This window comes from Phaseolus vulgaris, chromosome 6 (assembly GCF_051622355.1).
Source record: "Phaseolus vulgaris cultivar YP4 chromosome 6, ASM5162235v1, whole genome shotgun sequence".
Lineage (NCBI taxonomy): Eukaryota > Viridiplantae > Streptophyta > Magnoliopsida > Fabales > Fabaceae > Phaseolus > Phaseolus vulgaris.
In genome coordinates, this window is record NC_143503.1 from 9,217,032 (window position 1) to 9,237,922 (window position 20,891).

General features: G+C 34.6%; 1 protein-coding gene across 1 annotated transcript; it reads left to right on the forward strand.

Moving 5' to 3' along the window:
• Positions 1-951: 951 nt before the first annotated feature.
• Positions 952-18,778, forward strand: LOC137816896 (RNA recognition motif (RRM)-containing protein). The gene is made up of 4 exons (XM_068620057.2): positions 952-1,288; positions 2,611-2,943; positions 14,875-16,049; positions 17,371-18,778. The coding sequence occupies exons 1-4, from the start codon at positions 1,277-1,279 to the stop codon at positions 18,620-18,622; spliced, it is 2,772 nt and encodes a 923-aa protein (XP_068476158.1). The 5' UTR covers positions 952-1,276; the 3' UTR covers positions 18,623-18,778.
• The last annotated feature ends 2,113 nt before the right edge of the window (positions 18,779-20,891 follow it).

Sequence of the window (20,891 nt, forward strand, 5' to 3'; positions counted from 1 at the left end):
TCATCCCTAACAACTTTTATTTGCATTTAAAATATATATATTCTTTATCTAATTTAGTTATTCCTTCTATTATTTTTACTTTAATTTTCCTTTCTATATAGACTACCAAATATCTGGGACGACCTCATAACGTGTCATTGGGCCCATACTTGTCCTAGGCCGAGTTGGGTATTTTTCACATAATCTATCTAACTGAGCTTACTACGGTTAAGTGTTTGAGCTGAGGATTTGAGCACGTCTGGCCAATACATATACATATCTGGAAATTAGTGAATTTGCAAAAACTTACGAAGTTCTGCATGCACTGCGTATTAGATCCCAAGCCTTTTCCACGCCTTCTCTGGTGCACACTTCTTCTCCTCCGTTGACCACAACTTCTTCTCTCTCTGCAAGCCTCCTCTCTGTCGCCATCGTGCCTTAGGGAACGTTCTTAGTGATGTGTATGTTTGGTGCGTAAGGGTTTAGGGAATTCATTGGTCTAAATCTTAGAACGTAGGTTTTATTTCATTAAGGATACAAAAGACTTTTTATATATAATGATATTGGGTGCATGTGAATGGTACCGAGAGAATCAACCTAAATTGTCACCAACATGCCGATTCCCTTTTAAATTTCTAAAATTCCTCTTCTTTCCATAACTGAAAATTCAAAATTCAAAAAAGTTGCATACGAAAAAAAAAATTCAGAATAAAATTTTATGTTTTGGAAATGAAATTTCATTATAAAATTACAAAACCAAAACCTTATTGTGAAAAAACAATTGTAAAATAAAAAAATATATTTTAAAAGAAAATATTTTGAAAAATAAAATATAAAAAATATATTTTAGAAAAGAAATTCTAAAAATCAGTGTTCCTGAAAAGAAACGTGTTCTAGAAACAGAAATTCAAAAATATACTTTGGTTTGCATCCCCTTCTATTTAAGGCATTTTTGTCATTTCAAGCAAAAATGGGTGCAGATTCAAGTTTAATTAGGTGGGTGCAGTAAGTAATTGCCATAAGGGCGGCGTATCTTAAAAGCCCATCGGCTTATCGATCTCTGATTCAGGGAGATATTCCTGCAGCAGTTTCTTTGATGTGAAGATCGCCATCTAGGGTTCCTGCAGCCTGGGAGCTTCAAGATCAGCTTCTGTTCATCTAACTCCAACCGTCTCACTGTGTCGATCTTGATATGTGTTGTTGGCTATTCTCACTCATTCCAGTTATGGAATGTGATCAATAATCATTTCAACACTCACAAAGGCAAGGGCTTGTATACTCAGAACCGAACTCCATAATGTCAAAAAAGGTATCAGACAGTCTCACTTTCTTCTTCGAATCAAACTCATTTCTGCTTGCTTGAAATCCATTGGTGATTCTGTTATAAAACTTGAAATTGAAAAAATAGAACAGGGCGTAGGAAGTAGTCCAAGTCAACAAATTTCCCTTTGGAGAGAGCACTGAATTGAGTTCATATATATCACTATCATCACTGGAAATATGTCATGGCAAGAGATATGACTAATTTGAACTTTTGAATGGATATGATAAAGAAAATGAAGTAGAACATTGAATTTTAGAGAGCTTGGCTGGGGAGAATCATACCCCTTTATACCATGTTGAGAAGGCGAAATAATCTGAGAGTCATATGATGAAACCTTAATTATTAATCCAAGATACGTTGACGAAAATCTTGAATATTTTCATACATTTTAACTGGAGTGATATGACAAAAGGTAACGTTTTTTTTATTTACTTGGAAATCTAATTTGAGCTTCAGCTATTACTTACTTGTGTTTCTCTATTCATTATATCCCTATTAAGACAAAATGAAAACAAAGCACTTTCCCCGTCCCTTGCTGAATTCTCATGCTAATAATATATTAAGAATTAGTACTTTCCGAATCGTACATGCTCCTGATCCAGATTTGATGGATATTTTTCGTTTTTCTGTGAATAATTAAAAGAAAGCATTCTGATGCAGCATAGAATTAGAAAACAAGCTCTTTGTCTTTTTATACCTCCCTCCTAATGAAAAGAATATTTAATATGCTAATATTTTTGGTGCTATGAAGTGATTGATGGACACCAACATATAAGTTGGTTCGAATTTTTCTTGAGACCATGTGTACTCAACACATGTATCATTATAAACTTAAAATAACAAACATATAGTAGTTCTATGGTGAAAAATTTAAGTGCAAAGTATTTTCATGTTACATCATGAAACAATGGATTTTCGGTGATTTGTCTGGTACTGTTTCCTATTTTTTGCATACATGTTATCCTAGACTGTTATTTTTGAAAGAAGGCTGAGATAGGGTTGTCTTCTGTCATTCCTATAATTCTCTTATTGCAAGGTGTAGCCATGCAAAGACATTTTTTTTATGTGTACTGAAGAGGATATTGAAGGTTGGTGTTGGCAGTTAGACTTGAACGCTAATTAAAGTGTTGTGCATTTGGTTTTTGTTCTTGAATTTTAAGTGGCAAGATTAATTAATTGAGTTTATGATTGCTTGATTGTGTGTGTGCATGTGATTTCATGTTTTTGGTTCAGTTGTGTTAGTTTTGTGAGAGATTAGGAATGGTGGAATTTACTGTATCTATCATTTCTATTGTGTTTGGAAATAGTTGGATCGTGGAGGAGGAAGGGACCGGTTTAGGAGGGATTACCCTTCAAGATATGAAGATAACAAAGGGAATGGGGTTAGTGGACGTGACAACCGCAACGACAACCCTCCTTCCAGGCATCTCTGGGTTGGGAATCTATCCCACAGTATTGTAGAGGAAGAACTTGCTCGCCATTTCCTGCGGTTTGGACCACTGGAGAATGTTGCATTCCAGTCTGGCCGCAGCTATGCTTTTGTTAATTTTAGAAGGGATGAAGATGCTATTGATGCCATGAGAACACTACAAGGTTTTCCTCTTGCTGGCAACCCACTTAGAATCGAGTTTGCAAAGGCGGTCAGTGTTGCCCACCTTTTACTGCTAGTTACTTTTCCAGTTCATTATGTGAATCTACCACTGAAGTTCAATTCATTAAATCAAGGCCATAGTAATGGCTTAGAAGTAAATCAGAATAATTTGCACAAAGAAAAAAAAATGAAGGAATACAACACATCAGTTATCACTTTCCTTGTATTATAATTGATATGGTTCAATCCATCAAATTAAGGTGCTCCAGAATACTCACCTTACTGTTAAGATGAGTATGGTTGAAAGTTACTGCTTTGAATTTCAGTTAATAATTCAGTCTGAACTGGCTAGAAAATGATAACCCTACTCAACAAACTACGGCCTAATGGATCTATGCATCATTAACTCAACTGCTTGATACTTCTCGTAAGCCCTGCATTGGTTTTCCATATTTCCAATTGGCAAGAAATGTTTAATGTTTGCCAGTTGGTAATGTTCAAATTTGATGAGATTTTGAACACCCAATAATTTCAACATCAAAAGTACAGGAAACTCATGAAACAATGGGTAGAGCATAACTGAGGTCATATTAAAAAGCGATATCAGCATCTTCAAGTATTAGTCCCATTTATTTTCACCATACTAAGATATTACTGGAAAAATATTATAAACAGAATTTTTTTTATGAGCATGAACTCAATGCCTCAATATAATGGTAATAAGAACAAGTAATGTGGACATAAAATGTTACTCATTTCAGTAGCCAGGAGGAGTGCTGTAATATAATTTATGACACTTTAATTCCTCGTTTGGGCTGGTTGAGTGTCTATTATTTGTTAACAACTTAAATCCTATGATTATCATGTCATTCTTTTCCACTGGTGAGTTGGAGTTTGGAATGACTTATCTGTTGGCAGTCTAGTCCTATTAAGGACACTGAAGTGTAGTGCCATTGTGGATTCACGGTTTCAATCATTTTAATTATGAAAGAAAATTTATGAAGATGAACAGGAGGTTGTTAATTGCTTAGATATGGAGAATAATGGATCCTTGTTAATGCAAAAGGAAAATGCAAGCAATAAAGAAAAAAATACAAAAGAAAAAGGAGAACATAAATAGAGCAAATCTACTCAATCCCCTTGCATGTATGTTGGAGAAATTTCCTTAGAGAGACTTGTGCTTTAAACAAAATTGAAACCAGAGGCCAACTCGGAACCTCTATCAGCTGTCCATATGGAGCATAGATTGAACATAGGGATGTTAATGACCATTTTTTGCTTGTTATGCATAGGATGATGCTACTGTTTAAATTGTTTGATATTTACATTAAATGTTGTTTATAATATGTGATTATACGTGAGTTACATCTTTTTCTCTTTCGTCAATTTCACCTGTGATGTGAGAAACGGCAGCAAGAGGTGATTCTATCTGTTCAGTGTTCATGTATTGGAATCATTGCTCAATATCCAACACAAAAAAAATGTAGTTGTTGGGTGAAGTTAGACTTGCATTGCCTGCAATGTTAAATTTGTATTCTTGTCAGTTTCTGTGTACTCTTTATGATGATCTCTGACAATTAAAACCTGGACAAATATTGGCCAAAATTTATATTAGAGGAAATGGGAATAGAAACAAAAACTCCTGAAAAGTGTTATATCTTGATTAATTTAGTTGACAAACTGCTTAACATGTCTCATAAAGTAGGAAAATGGCAAAATATGCAGTGGGCTCCATCATATTGGTTCAGTTTGATCACAGTTTTTGCTTCATTGCAAGTATGTATTAGTTGCAACATAATGTAACCCTCCGTTTTTGGATAATTCTGGCTTTTCTACCATGCATAGGCCACTTGCATGCTTTTATAAGTAAATTTTAGTTCTTGTTAGTCTGTGTTTTATCATAGGGTAGAGTCTTGGGAGATTTTTTTTAATAAAATCTAAGATGATTTTAAAATTACTGTTACAGCTTCACTTACCAATTATTCACTGTTTTTATGATGGGTTTTTTATGATATTTATGTTCATTTGGATTACTGTAGTGATAATGTAAACAAGTGCCTTACTCTTTCTCACTTCTGACCATAAAGCTGAACTACAATTTATTTCTTTTGTGTAGTAATGAAGGTCCAGATTTGTGTGTACTTGCATTTGTTTGGGATATAGCTGAAAAATATACTTTTATCATGCTTTTTTTTATTGATTGATTAATATATCGAAAGATTCAGAGGAGAAACAATATTTTATTGTTGACACAATATAGCACAAGGAAAATAAAGCAAAACTAAACTGAAGAAATCTGAAAAGATATCCATAAAATCCAGAGAGAAACAAAAGAAAAAGCCATACATATTTCCCATTGTAGATTGTTGTCTTCTATCAAATACTAGAATAAGTGCATACCTAATGCATTTCCATGAGGCTTTGATATTTACCTTCAAAAATATAAAAAAATCAATGAGGAATCTACTTTTAAAGGGAAAATTTGACATTCTCCAAATAGCACAGCTTAATGTATACACATGTTGCCAATGGTGAGTGTAAATGTATTATTAAATAGTTTTGGAACTAGAATAATACATTGTACATATACTCTGAAGAAAAAAAAGGCTCTTTGAAGCCATTGAACATGGAACAGGTCATTAATATCTGCATATGTTCTGGTGAAATACTTGCATCATTGTTAAGATTTATTATTAAAAACAAAAGTCTCAAGAACGTCTGCTCAAAGTCTTTTGTAACAATCATTATAAAGAAAACATTGTAGCTAGCTTTTGCTTCTATTCATGCTTCCAGCGGAAGCTCCAAATTCCTTTTAACTACAGGAGCAACGAGCTCCTTGTTGTGATTATGGATGGTTATTCTCCTTAAACCATTTGAGTATCAAAATTCACTATTTCTTTTGTATATTTTATATAGTGTTGGTTGTTTGACAGTATGGCAAAACAGGCTTCATTTTAGTGAACTGTTGTACTGCTGTCCAAATTAAAATTTGAACTTTGGGTACAAGAAGGAAGATATTCCGGTATTGTGAATCAGTAAGAAAGTGGAAGGACTGACTAGAATGCACTATGGAAAAACGAGAAGTTCTAATCCTCCTAATTCCCATCCCCATAACCCAGGAAAGACCATATAATTCTGCTTCTTTTTGGAAAATTACAGCTGTAAATATATCAATCTTTTCAATTAAGTATTATGATGGTTCAGTTTACTATCAACAGAGAACAGGGATATGAATTCTTTAAAGAATTGTTTCAGAACCAAAGATCTAACTTGAACTGAGATCTATAATTCATCTTATACATTACCAAAGGCAAAACGAGTTACAATTTACAAAAATAAACACATGAATGGGAAGCCAGCTTGCATTTATTACATAGAACGAGAATTTCAAGTGTAATTTATACGTTTCAATGATTGAATACACAAGCATTTACAACATTGAGCTCTTTGTATTTGTTGAACCTCAAAGTTTGTCATTTCACTTAGTTTCACTATTTCAATTCTAATAATAATCTCAGAAAGGTTGTAAGTACCAACCAATCCAAAAAGAACTATTTACTTCTGGTAAATTATTGATGAGCCTTCACTTAATTGCTTAGGCTTTTAGGAGATTTTGTCTTTGACATGATATTAGAGCTTCTTTGGCCAAGTAGTCATGGGTTTGCTCATTAAATTTTATAAAAGGGTCTGGTATGTTCTATATTGTCCACATTTAAAGTCCAATGGGCTCTTATGAGAGGGGATATGGTAGATTTAGAACCATGGATAGGGCATTCATGAATGGTTTGTTTAATGGCTGGAATGAAAAGGATAGAATGAGATAAATTATCATATCTTATTTTAATTTATCATTTGGTGCATCAATATGATAAGCTGATCTTTGTTGCTTATCCTATCAAGTTCATTAGTTCAAAGTTGGGTTAGAAACATGTAGGATTTGATAAATTTCCCCCCTTTTCTTACCTCATATTGCTCAGGTTCTTTATTCCACCATCACTACCACACAATCGCTGCCACAACTTCTACCAATACTGCTATAATATCACTATTGCGATGAATGCTACTGCAAATGCAACTACCATCATAACCATGTCCATCATTGTTGGCAAATAAAGTGATCACTACCATTAATTTCAACACCATTTCAATAACCACCATTGTTATCACCATAAGTTGCATGACAAACACTTCTATCGCCACCATCATTACAGTATTGCCACCATAACTTTCACTACATTAAGTGTTGTCATTACTGCAACTGTTATCATCACGTTATCACTATTTTCATTGTCAGTGGTACCATTATGTTATCAACAATGTTATTGTTGTATAATCAGTATTATTATCACAATAATCTCTATGATCATTGTCAGCACCATTATTGTAAATGTCATCATTATCAGTACTAGTATTGCTCCAATTGTTGTCTCCACCAACATTTATATAATTGCAACCAATATCTGTATCACCACCACCATTTTTCATTTGAGTAATTTTATATATTTGCATGTTTTATATCATCTATCTGGTAGTTTATCTTGTGTGCACCAACACAAGACAAAATAAGAGCTAATACTCATCACTTCTAACTCTTGCTTTCTTCTTATCCTGTCTATCTTCATCAAATTTTTTAGTAGTTAAGCTTTTTAGGAGGTTCAAATGTGTAGGTCTAAACTTGTGAAGCATGCAACGGAACAAGCCAATATGTTAAACTTGTGTACCATTGACTGTGTAAAAAGATGCCCCTTAAGAAAAACATTTGCAGAGCATCTAAGAAGAGATAAGTGAACTGCTTGATCCCAAATGAATCAAGAGTTAATGGAGGACCAACAATAAATATTCTAGCATTTTTCTAACCATTTATACACCATATAACTGCAAATTGAAAATAGTGTCAAAATCTTTTTGACGTGGGAATTGTTGGTTATCCTTGGACAAATCTGTTCTTTAGCAATAACACCAAACAGGTTATTCCAGAGATGGGAAATTGTTGAGCAATGAGCGAGAACTAGTTTCAGAATTGTACATCATACGGCAATCAAGAAACTAAGCAGTTAGAGGTCTTGAGATTTGAAGTAAATCATTGGATCTTGTTATGACCATAATCCATTCACTTGATTTCCAAATGGACCTTGTGCAAGGAAAGAAATTACAAAACCATTACTGACTGATGAAGTTAGAAATTAAAAACAGGACTTGCAATTACAAAATGGTATGCTTGGGCTGTCAAGGGAACATTTCCCTTTGAGACTGAATTTAATAACACCATAAGAGAATGTGATTTAGAAATACTTTTTCCTAAACCCTATATAATTGGTTAATATTTATTGAAAATTATGAAACTATTAGTTAAACTCATGAAATAAGGATTAGATTCATATTGTTTCAAAAATCCCAATCAATTTTAGTAAAAAACAGTGAATTATAGAGGAAACAAGATATCTTAAGGAAACGTTACTTTGAGTTACAAGTTTCCAAGGGTTAGCATGTATGAGTTCACCACTGAATTGGCATGCCACACATTAGAATTTTACAGTAGGTAGAGATGTAATAGAAAACCATTAAGCCTGTTGAGAGGGTTGGTTCATAATACGGTATTAAAGTCCTTATGACCAAGTGTTCAACCCTATTTTTCTTATAAGTTAGATGTCACTACAAGGTAGATGCATTATCTGCGGTATAAAGCTCAACAGGCTCTTGCAAGAGCGCTTGTGTTAGAGATCCAATTTTAAAGCATTCATGTGTCAAGGTCTAGTATAAAATCATTCATGTGTCAAGGTCTAATATAAAATCATTCATGTGTCACCTTTTAGCTTTTGCTTATGGGAATAGGTGGTTTATGATAGTAACTTGTACTTTTGAAGTTCAGACAAGCTGATGCTATAAGTGGTCTTTAGAGGGAAAAAAGCCAAAGCTATCATGCTGTCAAAGGAAACGTAGAAACCAATTTCCTATATCCAAAATTTTCCTTTTCTGTATATTGAAATGGAAATTTGTTTTGGATAAACCTCAAGGGATGCTATTGGATAGAATATATGGAAAAGGGAAACAATAAAGCAAAACACTAAAGTGATAGAAATTCAAGGGATCAATATCATGATTGCCTCTATTTAAAATTATGTGCAAAGCATGGATGGTGAGCAAATTAAGTTTTGCTGAATAGAGGACATGAAAGTGAACGCAGCATTAACAAACAATAGTGGTAAAACACAACAAATACTAGGAATTGTTTTGTACATCAAACAATTATATCCCCACTGAAATAAAAACTAATCAACCCTTCAAATAAAAATGGAAAACCTGGAAACAAACCAGGATCATGAACTACTGAATCCTAACAGTGCGAGGAAAAGTTATGACAGAACATAAGAAAAATCGAATCATTTCATTAAGGCTAAGTAATATTCCTGGTCCTTTCCCTATTTAGTTATATTGAATGACTAGATATTCTGTGTATGGTCCTGTATACTGGATATTTTGCATAGATGTTTGATTATGCATATAAAAATTGTCTGGCCAACTCAAATAGTAGAGTGAGATAAAAATGTACATGATCATACATACTTTTGAAGGCTATAGGGTTTCATGTTGTTTTAAAATGCAGCTTAGACAGGTCGGTTAAACTTGTCTGAGTGAAAACAGACGTAACTGCAGGTTGAGTTTATTGTTGGATTGTATATGCTTTTGACTTGGATTTTGTCATTGAACTGACATTGAACTGGATTAAATTGTGTAACTCAGTCTTGAGCAAACTAGTTAAAATGTTGAAATATTGCATGGAAGGGACAATCCTGAGTTTAAGATGCTGACTATAGGTTGAACTGATGCTGCAAAAGCTGTATTTGACTGGATGAATGTCTGGCTCCAGATTATTTATGGTTTTAAGGAAATTTTAGAAAACTATTAAAAAGTAAGTAGATCGAGAATCAAACACTTTGCACTGGAACTTCATCCTTGCATTTCACCAGGAAACAAACATCACTATTAATATATACATAATCTTAATTATTATTTTAACGTCCACCATTTTATGTGATTCAACTACTGATCTATTGGTTCAACCTGTAACTGATTAACCCAATATCTAAACCTAGTTAATGACTATTCTTATTTTTAAAACAATGGTTTCATGAATTTATCTGCGATCAAGCATAATAGGATAGCATTCTAGAATCCTTTCAGTTGATCCTATTTGGTGAGCATAAAGTTTTGATGTTAAAAGACCATTTAGCCATAAGATATTAAACTTTACAAAAACTTAATTTGTTTTTACTTGTCGAGTATCCAATGAATTGTCAATTTGTTCCATTTGCTATTTTTTTTTGGAAATTTGGATTAGGAATGAAGGCATATATCATTTATAAATATAAAAAGGATTTCAATTGCTTTAACCTAATGCTTAAAACCTAGTGGTTTTGCTTTAACCTAATGCTTTGACACGGTATCCAAGGTTTAATGTCCAAGTGTTTAGCAGTTCAATCCTTGTTTCCCCTGTTCTTTATAGTTAAATTAATTTAGGTCTGTTAGTGTATAACCTTATAGTATAGGCTTTGAGTAGGGCACTTGTCCCTGTAAGACAGTTGCACCTGTCACTGTCAAATAGTCAGACATTTAGAATTTACCTCTTTTATCTTGGTTATATGTAGAGCTTCTCAGTACACTACTCTCACAGTCAATAATACAACTTTGCAGTTCTCCATTATGGTAATTATAACATGGTATCCAGAGCCAAAAAGCCTGACTATTGATTTCTAATTCAGCTAGAAATTCCTGCAGTTTCTTTCCTGTGATGATCACGATCTAGGGTTAGAGAACCCTGCAGCCTGGGAGCTTCAAGGTCAACTTCTGCTCACCTAACTTCAACCATTTCACTATGTTGATCTTGACATCTGTTGACTATTCTCACTCATTCCAGTTATGTAATGGAATCCATATTTATTTCAACACTCACAACGGCAAGGGCTGGTCAACTCAGAACTGAACTGCTCAATGTCAAGAAAGGATATCAAAGTCTTGCTTTCTTTTCAAATCAAGCCATTTCTGCTTACATGAAATCCATTGTTGGTCTGTTCAACAGCTTGAAATAAAAAATAGAACTAGACCTAGGAAGTAGTCGAAGTCACCATAAGCTTTTTCTAAAGAACTGAACTGAGTTTGGAAATCAACTGCTAAAGAAGAACAGACGAGATGAGCTTAGCCTCAGCCATGTTGGCTTTGGTGTAGATCTCTAATGTATTTAGCTGAGTTGGACTACTTCAGTGTTCTCAATTCAGAATTCTCTCCAAAGGAGTTGAGTTTAGGTGACCCTTATTGGACTGCTTCCTAGGCATTGAGGTTTAGCATCCACCTGATCGACCACTCTATATCTTACAACCTGAAGACATCATTTTGTTTGCCAAAACCACTATGGCTGAGGCTAAGCTTATCTCATCTTCTATGGTGGGAGGCTGTAAACTGACTAAAGAAGGTTCTAACTTACTTATCTATTACATCCTTTCCAAGATTATTGGTTGGTTACTTAATATGCCCCTAAAAGGAGAATAGAAAAGTAGAAAAAAGGAAGGGGGGAGGAGCTCCAATACTCCCACTGGATTGAGAGGCACACCTAACCCGCCTACCCACTCATCAATCACGGTGTTTTGGAATTAGGCACCCATCTTTGTACTGTTGTCAGCTAATCTCTTCCATGTTTAATTCTACTCTATGTTAGAACATTTCTTTGAATGCTATTCTGATCTATGTGGTTCTGTTTTGTGTTTTGCTCGGAAGCATTATTCATCTTTTTGTTCCAAATTCAAGCTTACTACCAATATGATTGATTAATCTATGTGATTAATCTATGTACCTCTCTTATTACTGTTTCGTATTCCCCTGTTCCTCTGATACAGTCCAATCATTATATTGACGAATCTCAATTTGTGGAAGCCTTTGATGGCTACTTTATGAAAACAACAATTTGAATTTGGGTATAGATGGTCTCCCTTTTTTCTTTGTGATATTTACCACATTTCTGATCCCTAATAGTATTTTAGTGGGTTAGTTTGCTATGAGAAGTTACGGGAAAGAGTATATTACAACATCTCTAATTTGTCAGTTTCTAATGATTGTTGTGTTCCAAATGCTAGATCCTCTTCTAGTCTATGTTCTTCCCGGAAGCATGTTAATCCATATGTTGTGTGTAGCTGAGCATCTTCTATTTTCTGGAATAAAGCTTTTCCTTTGCGGGGGCCTTGTGTAGTAATCCCCCTAGGTAGGGGCTGTTGTCCATTGTAAAGTAGTCCCGTAAAACTTTTGGGAAGAGGGGTCGTCTTGTGTGTAGGCATAGCATTTCTTGTCGAACTTGCCCCACCCAAGTAATTATTTTCCTATGTTGTGGTGGCTTACTCAACGAACTGGAGCTCCTATTGTTCCTGCTCTAGCTTCCATTCTAGCTCCCTTTGGCCTTGAAGATCATCAAATTCCATCCAACTCACTCTAGTATTTGTTACTTGCTTTTGTACTTCTGCATGTTGGGAATGTAATAGAACAAGATTTTCTACTTGGCTTTACAAGTGGCCAACTATATTTTTAATCCCTAGCTTACACTGTTTTGGGCTAGGTTATGTGAGAGGTCGTATATTTCACCAAATTGTGGGACAAACGTCCCAAAATCCATTGTCGCCTCTTCTGGTTATAGTAGATCGAGAAACCCTACATAACTTTCTTCTACCAAAGGGCCTCCTTGGCTTTTTATTTAGGTTCTATCTTTTTTTTTTAGATTTAGGTTGAGACTTTCTTTCCTTTATTAGTAATAAAGTGGGCACAAGACATTCGTGGAGTTTGTGCCTTTCGTACCACCACAGGATTGATTGCTTGGGCAGATCCTGCTCCTAAACATAAGGTACAGGGGGAAGGTGGCTGGGCCTATATTATCAGAAGAAAAGGATTATAAAAAGAGAACCTGACTACTTATTTCATTCTACGTTCTTCTTGGGCGAGGTGATGTTCTCTGATCAAGGAAAATGTAGTAGAACTTTTGAATTTTGAGAGCATGTGTTAGGAACCAAGAATTATAAAGAGAAGAAAAGAAAGGTTTTTTACTGAATAGACAGAAAAGAACAAGAAATAGGAGAACACTCTCTCCTTCAAGGGCTTCCCCTTCACAAAGAGCTAAAGCTCAATCTACAAAAATATTACACACTCCCCCTCCCCTCTCCTTCTTTCTTATTTATATCTAACTAGCAAATCAAATAACAAACTCTTGACTATTCTAATTCTAACTAACTTCTCCTCTATGTGTAACCTAACAACATGGTGGTGGAGTAGTTGCAGAAAAGGTCACACACGATGAGCCCCTTTTTACCATGTTGAGAGTGAGACACAATATGAGAGTTATACGATGGAATCTTAATTGATAATCTAAGATATGATCAAGATAATATTGGATATGTTCATATATTTTAACTAGAGTGAAATGACAAAGTACCTTTTTTTTTCCTCGAATTGAGCTTCAACTATTAATTATTTGTTTTTCTCTATTTATTATGTCCCTATTAAGACAAAAATGAAAACAAAACACTTTTCCTACCCTTGCTTTATTCTCTTGCTAATATATTAAGAATTAATGTTTACTGGATCTTACATGCATTTGATCCAGTTTTGGTGGATGTTTTTTGTTATTTTGTAAATGATTGAAAGGGTCAATTGCTTCTGCACCGTGGTAAGCAATGTGGTGCAACACAAAACAAGAAAACAAGCTCTTTGTCTTTCTCTACCTCCCTCCCAATGAATATAATGTTTAACATGCTAATATTATTGGTGCTATGAAGTCATTGATAGACACAAACAAAATGGATCTTGAGTACATATGTACTCAACACACTTATCAATAATCAATACATATTGTAACTCTATGGTGAAAATTAAGTGCAAACTTTTTTGCATGTTACATGATCTAATTATACCTAGGGATGACAATGCGGGCTGGCCCGTCTCACGTAATGAACACGTGCTGATTTCTTTGCCCCCCGCCTTGCATGAGGGCTAACCCGCTTAAGTTTTTTTTTTAAGAAATTCAATAAAAATGTTTTCTACTTTTTGTTACTGAAAAATTGAATATAAAAATTCAATAATTATAAAACAATTGAATATAAATAAATTGAACCTATGTTTGCTAATAATATAAAACATCAAACATTAATATTCTTCAATTCAAACATAGCCAAACATTAATGATCCCGTCTCGCGCTTTTTGCTGGCGGGCTGCAGACCAATCCGCATGGTGTTGTTTCTTATATTTTTCAATGATGACATTCTAGACTCTTAGGTGTTCAAAGAAGGATGAGATAGTTGTCTTCTGACATTTCTATCATTTTCTTCTTGCAAGGTGTAACCGTGCAAAGACATTTCATTGATGTGTATTGAAGAGGATATTAGAGGTCAGTGTTAGGCAGTTAGACTTCAAGGAAGTTAATCTTCATGACTAGGGTCAATGATGCATTGATCTTTGATATAGCCTAGTGGTATTGAGTGATCTATAGCTGATTCTACCTTGTAGGATAATATTAAGTTGTAAGAGCTTGGAGTGATTGATATTCTTGATTTCTTATGTTTGTCCATTCATTTTTGTATCTCTTTCCGTCAAATCTTCATAGTTCATACCCTTATTATTATTCTATCAGTAAATTTTTTCTGGTTTAATGTCATTGTGTTGGATTTGTTCTGTAGTTTTGGCAGTGCAATTTTAGTTGCGTTCTACTTCTATGGGTTCAGCTAGTCTTGCCACCATTAGATCAGTGGTGTGCCTTGTATTAAACAAGTAAAAAATGAAAAAAGTACTTGTTAGTTAATTCTTAGTGCTGCGAGGTGTTAGATGTTGATAATTACTTAATCTTCTTAATTGGCATCTGGTTATGGAATATATATTTTCCTTTCAGAGTGTTAAAATTAGATAAATGAAAAGTATGATAATTTCACCAATAAGTTTTGTTCTTAATCACAGGATAAGTCATCAGCAGTACCACGGGATGAAGATTACTCTAGGGATGAACGGAACTCAACATTGAGGGGTTCTCCTTTCTCACAAAGAGAGTTTAGGGGACACCATGGTAGTCCTGAAATGCATTATTCTGACAAATCTAAGCTGAGCGACAAAAATCCAGAACCCAGTGAGGTTCTGTGGATTGGGTTCCCGGCTCAGTTGAAGGTGGACGAATCAATTTTAAGAAAGGCTTTTTCTCCATTTGGTGAAATAATGAAGATTACTACATTTCCAGGTCGTAGTTATGCCTTTGTTCGCTTTAGGAGCCTGACATCTGCATGCAGAGCAAGAGATAATCTGAAGGGGAAGTTATTTGGAAATCCCCGTGTACATATTTGTTTTGCCAAAAGTGAAACAGGTTCATCAAACAGTGACAGGAGATCATTTAATGGCCCTCGCTCTCCAATTTACAAGTCAAGTGGTCGCGATGGATCTTCTGATAACCTCAGACAGGATAGGAGCTTCAATGCTGATCGCAGCATTGGTTCCCCAAATCAGTTCCGAAATTGGGATTCTGATCCTTATGATCACAAAAGGGGGTCTTCATGGATTGATGGAACTAACACATATGAACAAAGGAAAGTTGGTGAGAAGGGGAGAACTCTAGGAGTATCACAAGAAATCTATGAACTTATGAATAGTCCATCAAGAGAAAGACATGACCGATTTCCTCAAAAAAGTGCATTCTATGAAGATCTGCGGGCCTTTACAGATGCTCCCTATCTACGTGAGGCTAAAAGGCCCAAGACTGGTTCTCCTCCTCTTGAAAGAGAGCTTCCAGAGTATCCCTTCTCTGAATTAGAAAAACAGAAACACGTTCTCCCAAGACTATTATCTGATTTACCCCCACATGAGCCTTTTGATAAAGGCTTTGATGCTGGAAATTTTACTTATGGCCAGTCTCTTGATCGCCCCCCAAATTCACCTCTGCCTCGTTTAGATAGACAAGAAGGCTGGAAATCTTATGATAATTTTGGTGCTCGGCAGTCAACTTATGTTGAAAAGAAAAGATTCACACCTGAACCCGATAGTTCATCTTTAACTGAGTGGAAATGGGAAGGAACTATTGCTAAAGGTGGAACCCCTGTTTGTCGAGCACGCTGCTTTCCTGTGGGGAAAGTCCTGGATATTATGTTGTAAGTATTAATTCCTTTCAAAAGGTGTATTTTTTGTTCAGATTTAGGTAGTCTTAACTTTGAAATATATATATATATATATATATATTTTGTATTTATTAGGTAGTCAAATTTTACTGAGACCCATTAAATAGAACTGCTTTCGAAAGCGATAAAATAACCTTGAGATGTGAGGGGGGAAAAGGATAAAATTCTTGCTATCTATTGGCCCTCAGTGACCTTGGAATTGGGTCAATCTCCCCTCGTAAAAATTTTGATTGCAGGAAAAAGAGGATACACTGATATAACTAAATTTTGTAGACATTTTTATTATCTGAAGCTTAGAGGCGGACTTTTGCTTAAAACATTGCCTCATTGGTTTTTACTTGTCGGGAAACTTACTCAATACCAATTGGCTTTTAGATAGAATTTTGCAATATCCATATAAGGATTTCAGATAAATGCTCATATTTTTTTAAATAGAATTAGTTGATGGTTGGTTTGTTCACAACATCAGAAAACAGTCATCGCTGGAGCTTTTACTGATTTTATTAATTTAAAGTAATTGATAATTTAGAAAATGTGCATTTAGAGGTAACATAATCTAGTCATCCAAGTATAGAATAGATAGCTGAGTTGGTTTGTTTAATAAACAAGATAATATACTTAAAAATATCTATTGTGTCTTTTGAACCTTGTATATTAATTATGAATTTATGCAACAAGGTTATCGAATTAAACATATATCTTTATCTATAATGCATACATGTAAATAGCATCTTATTAATGTTCGAGTTAAAACACTATTCTTCAATAGAAGTCCAAAATGGGAAAAAAATACAGGAAACATACTTAATCAGGTGTCAATGTGCAGCACAATGGGGAGTGTTATTATGAAATATAGCTAATGAATGAGAGATTAATTATAAATATCTCTATTACCACAGTTATAAAGATCCTAAAATAGGCCCATTGCAAGGCCTAAGATACAATATCCAAATATATAGCAAGATGCAACAAAGATAATTCATTAGCTGATAGTCAATAACAGAATAGAAGGATAATGAATCCCCCTAAAGCAACCAGAGAAGACATAATGGAACAAAAATTAGCTCAAAAGAAGCTGGTTTGTAAACTCGTGACAGAAACATAAAGGCCAAAAGATCAAAACTCTGCCTCGAAGTGGTGGTGAGGGAGAATTCTGATTAATAACTCTTGCATACAAATAAATATTACAACCATGTTACCATCCAATTGTAGCACACAGCCAACGCCGTTTACATTATTACTGTCCTCTCTCAATTGTTTATGTTGGGTGTTAATGTCAATACATTGATTTCAGACCCGAATTCTTGGATTGCACTGCAAGAACTGGTCTAGATATGCTTTCAAAGCATTACTACCAAGCAGTTGGAGTTTGGGTTGTTTTCTTTGTGCCTGGAAGTGATGCTGACATGGAATTCTACAATGAATTTATGCATTATCTGGAGGAAAAGCAGCGCGCTGCTGTTGCCAAGTTGGATGACAAGACCACCTTATTTCTTGTTCCTCCGTCCGAGTTCTCAGAGAAAGTACTGAAGGTACCTGGTAAGTTGAGCATATCTGGTGTTATTCTGAGGTTGGAGAATCCTGTTTTAAATCATGGTCCCGGACACATGCAACGAGAAATGACAAACGAAAACCTGTTGTCCCATAATGAGAATATACTGCATCTTAAGTCATCATTTCCTTCCGAACGCGTACCTACATCCCCATCTATTTCAGAATTGGGTTATTCTGGAATCAGCAACCTTTCCTTTCTGGGAAATAAATTTGCAGCAGCTCCATCAGTTTCTGATTCAGCTCATGCCGCTGCTAGCATGTCTGAATCTCATGACGAAAGAAATCGCAGCTATCCTGTTCAGCAGCGGACTTCTGGACCAAACTGGTCTTCTCAAAATATGCAGAACTTCTCTAATAGAACTCTACAAGAACCTGTTGCCGATGAACGCCAACTCATAATTCCAAGGACAGTGACAGATGTAAACTCAATTCAACATTCCAGTGGAACTTCTGTTATTCCATTTTATGGTGATAACAAGTTGTCTTACCCAGATATAAGACATTTAGATCCTTTATCAGTGCCTGTGGGAGCCCTTCCACCAGAACAACTTGCACAACTAGCTGCATCTCTTCTTGAGCAGCAGAGGCAGTCAGGAGGAAGCTCTTCGAGTACATCTGCATTGGGTGATCGTGATCCGCGGCAGATTAACAGGTTTAACACATCTGACATCTCATCCAGATTTAGCACATCGGACACCTCATCCAGACCATCCCAGAAATATGCTACAGAAAACAATCTGGTGAGTTCTGATATGTCAACATCTCAGCTGGGTCAAATTTTGCAGATGCAAAAACAACAGCAGATCTCAAATGCGCCTCAGATGTCACAGATGGTTCAGAGGGAACCACAAAGAGAGGCTAATGGAAATCAGCTGGTGACTGATAGCAGCTTGCAGGAAGATTCTGATTCAGATCCACAGAAACGTCTACAAGCAACACTTCAGCTGGCTGCTGTTCTTCTTCAGCAAATCCAGCAAGGAAAAGGAAGTTGAGCTGTGCCAGGATTTCTGTTGCTTTCTTGGTTTAACGTCTTAGAATGACTTCAAAAATTAAAAAAAGGCATTAATGGCTGTAAGTAGGATGGTCAGATTTTCATTTTATGGATTGCACTGGATTGGTAATAGAAATACCGCTGCTTAGTTTTTAAACCAGCCTTCAGAACCGGATTTTGACATTTGCTCAGTTAATATCAGTTAGGAACCCGCTTTTTTATTGATATTTTTAAAAAGGGACAATACAGATTTTATATTATTAACTTGTTTAAATAATTATGTTTATGATTATAATTAGTTTTTTAAATGATTAAAATGGTTATTAAACATAAAATAGTCATAATTAACTTGAATTAATTCGTAAAAAATAATTTTATGTTATAAGTTTGGTGATAAAAGTAAAATATGGTAATAATAAATATAGCGGGAAAAATATATTTGTAACATGAAAATGTGGATAAATAAAATTTGTGTTTATAAGTGGACAAAATAACCATTGTTAAACTGTATCCTATTTTAACTATGTCTGTCTGTAAAAATATTGTTTGTATTTATCCTTTCAAACTAGTAGTAGTGAGCCTAAATTACTGTATACTTCGAAAGATACTAGGCAGTTTCTTCCTGCACCCCTACATTTTTCTTCCTGCACCCCTACAATTTTGTAAATTCTGAAACTGACTCTCATAATTTCGGGATCTGGAAGTGTGCTACGGATTCATCAATCCAGAAGTGAATCATGTTGCATTCTGGATGAGGGGGTGTTCCGGAAGCAAAGTTTGCATAAATTATTGATTTCTGATTTGTTGAATTCGGAAGCCTAATTTCTATTACGGATTGGTGGATCTAGAATGATTTTTTTCAGTTATGAATTTCTGAATCTGGAATGCATATTTTGAATTACGGTTTGACGAATCCGGAATGGTTTTTTCAATTATGGATGTCTTGCATTTTTTTATTTTGAATTAACACTATCATTCATGTACTACTGGAAGCATCAATTCAGGAGATTACCGGATGCGTCAATCCGAAAATTTACCGAAAACGTCAATCCGAAAATTTACTGGATTTCATAATCTGGAATACAGTTTATATGGAGACAGTTTTGTCTTTACGCAACTTTGTAGGGGTGCAGGAAGAAAAATGTAGGGGTGCAAGAAGAAACTGCCTCGATACTATTGTCTTTAATAAGCAAAAACTGTGATATTTTTATTAAAAAAACATTGTTTTTGTCTTATTTCAAATGATTTTTTTTCAAAGAATATTTGGTTATGCTAGAAGTGACTTAAAAGAAAATTTGAATTAAGATAGGAATGATTAGTGAAAGAATAATTGGGCTAGAAGTGTTTTTTGGAAAGAATATTTGAATAAGGTTGCTTATAAGTGATTGCGTTATGAAAGAATACCTGTGTACTTCATAGAGGTAGTTTGTATAGTAGAACTTGATTAATTGGTTTGGAACTCAACATAGTGATGAATTCCTCTAAATGGCAACGAAAAACTTGAAAAAAAACTTTCAACTTTCTCCAATTTTCTTAGGGAGAAACTTGAGAGGTACTCACACCCAAAAAAGGTTCCTGAGTGGAGAATCTAGGAGAAAATTACTCTCAATTGTTGATTCTTTAACAGTTTATAAGATCCCAAGCATATTGGATGATGTTTGAGTGGTCGTGGGTGTGTGGGTTAACTATAGCTCTTTCTCCTTGCCTATTCAATTAGAGTTTTTACTTTTCTAACAAAGAAGGTTGTATGTTGACTCTGTTAAGATTTTTACTCCCAAGTAAAATTCTAATTAGGCCTAAATTAAGCCCACTTATGCTGGTATCTTTTCATATAAGGAACCCTTAATCCTATACAATTTTTTAATTTTATTTTATCCATACAAAGTTATTACTATATAAATTTTTACAAGACTAAGAAGAAGAAAAATATTATTAATATTTGATTTTCCTTCCAAAAGTTTTTATCTTCTCAATTCCTATTAGTCTAAGATGTGGTGACTGGATAGTCTTTTATCAGACCCCCCTAAGTAGATTTGTTGTTAGATAAAATGGTGCTAAAAAGCTATCGCCTTTATTTTTTCCTTCATGATCAAAGATCCATCTACATAAAACAACAAACAAAGTTTAAATGAATTTCTTATGATGACTAATAAGGATAAAGAAAAAGGGTCCATTTTTATTTTTGTAAATTTTTTTATGAAAAATATTATGAACCTTTATTTCAACATCAAATTATTGTTCACTATAAGAAAATTTTTATTTACATACCG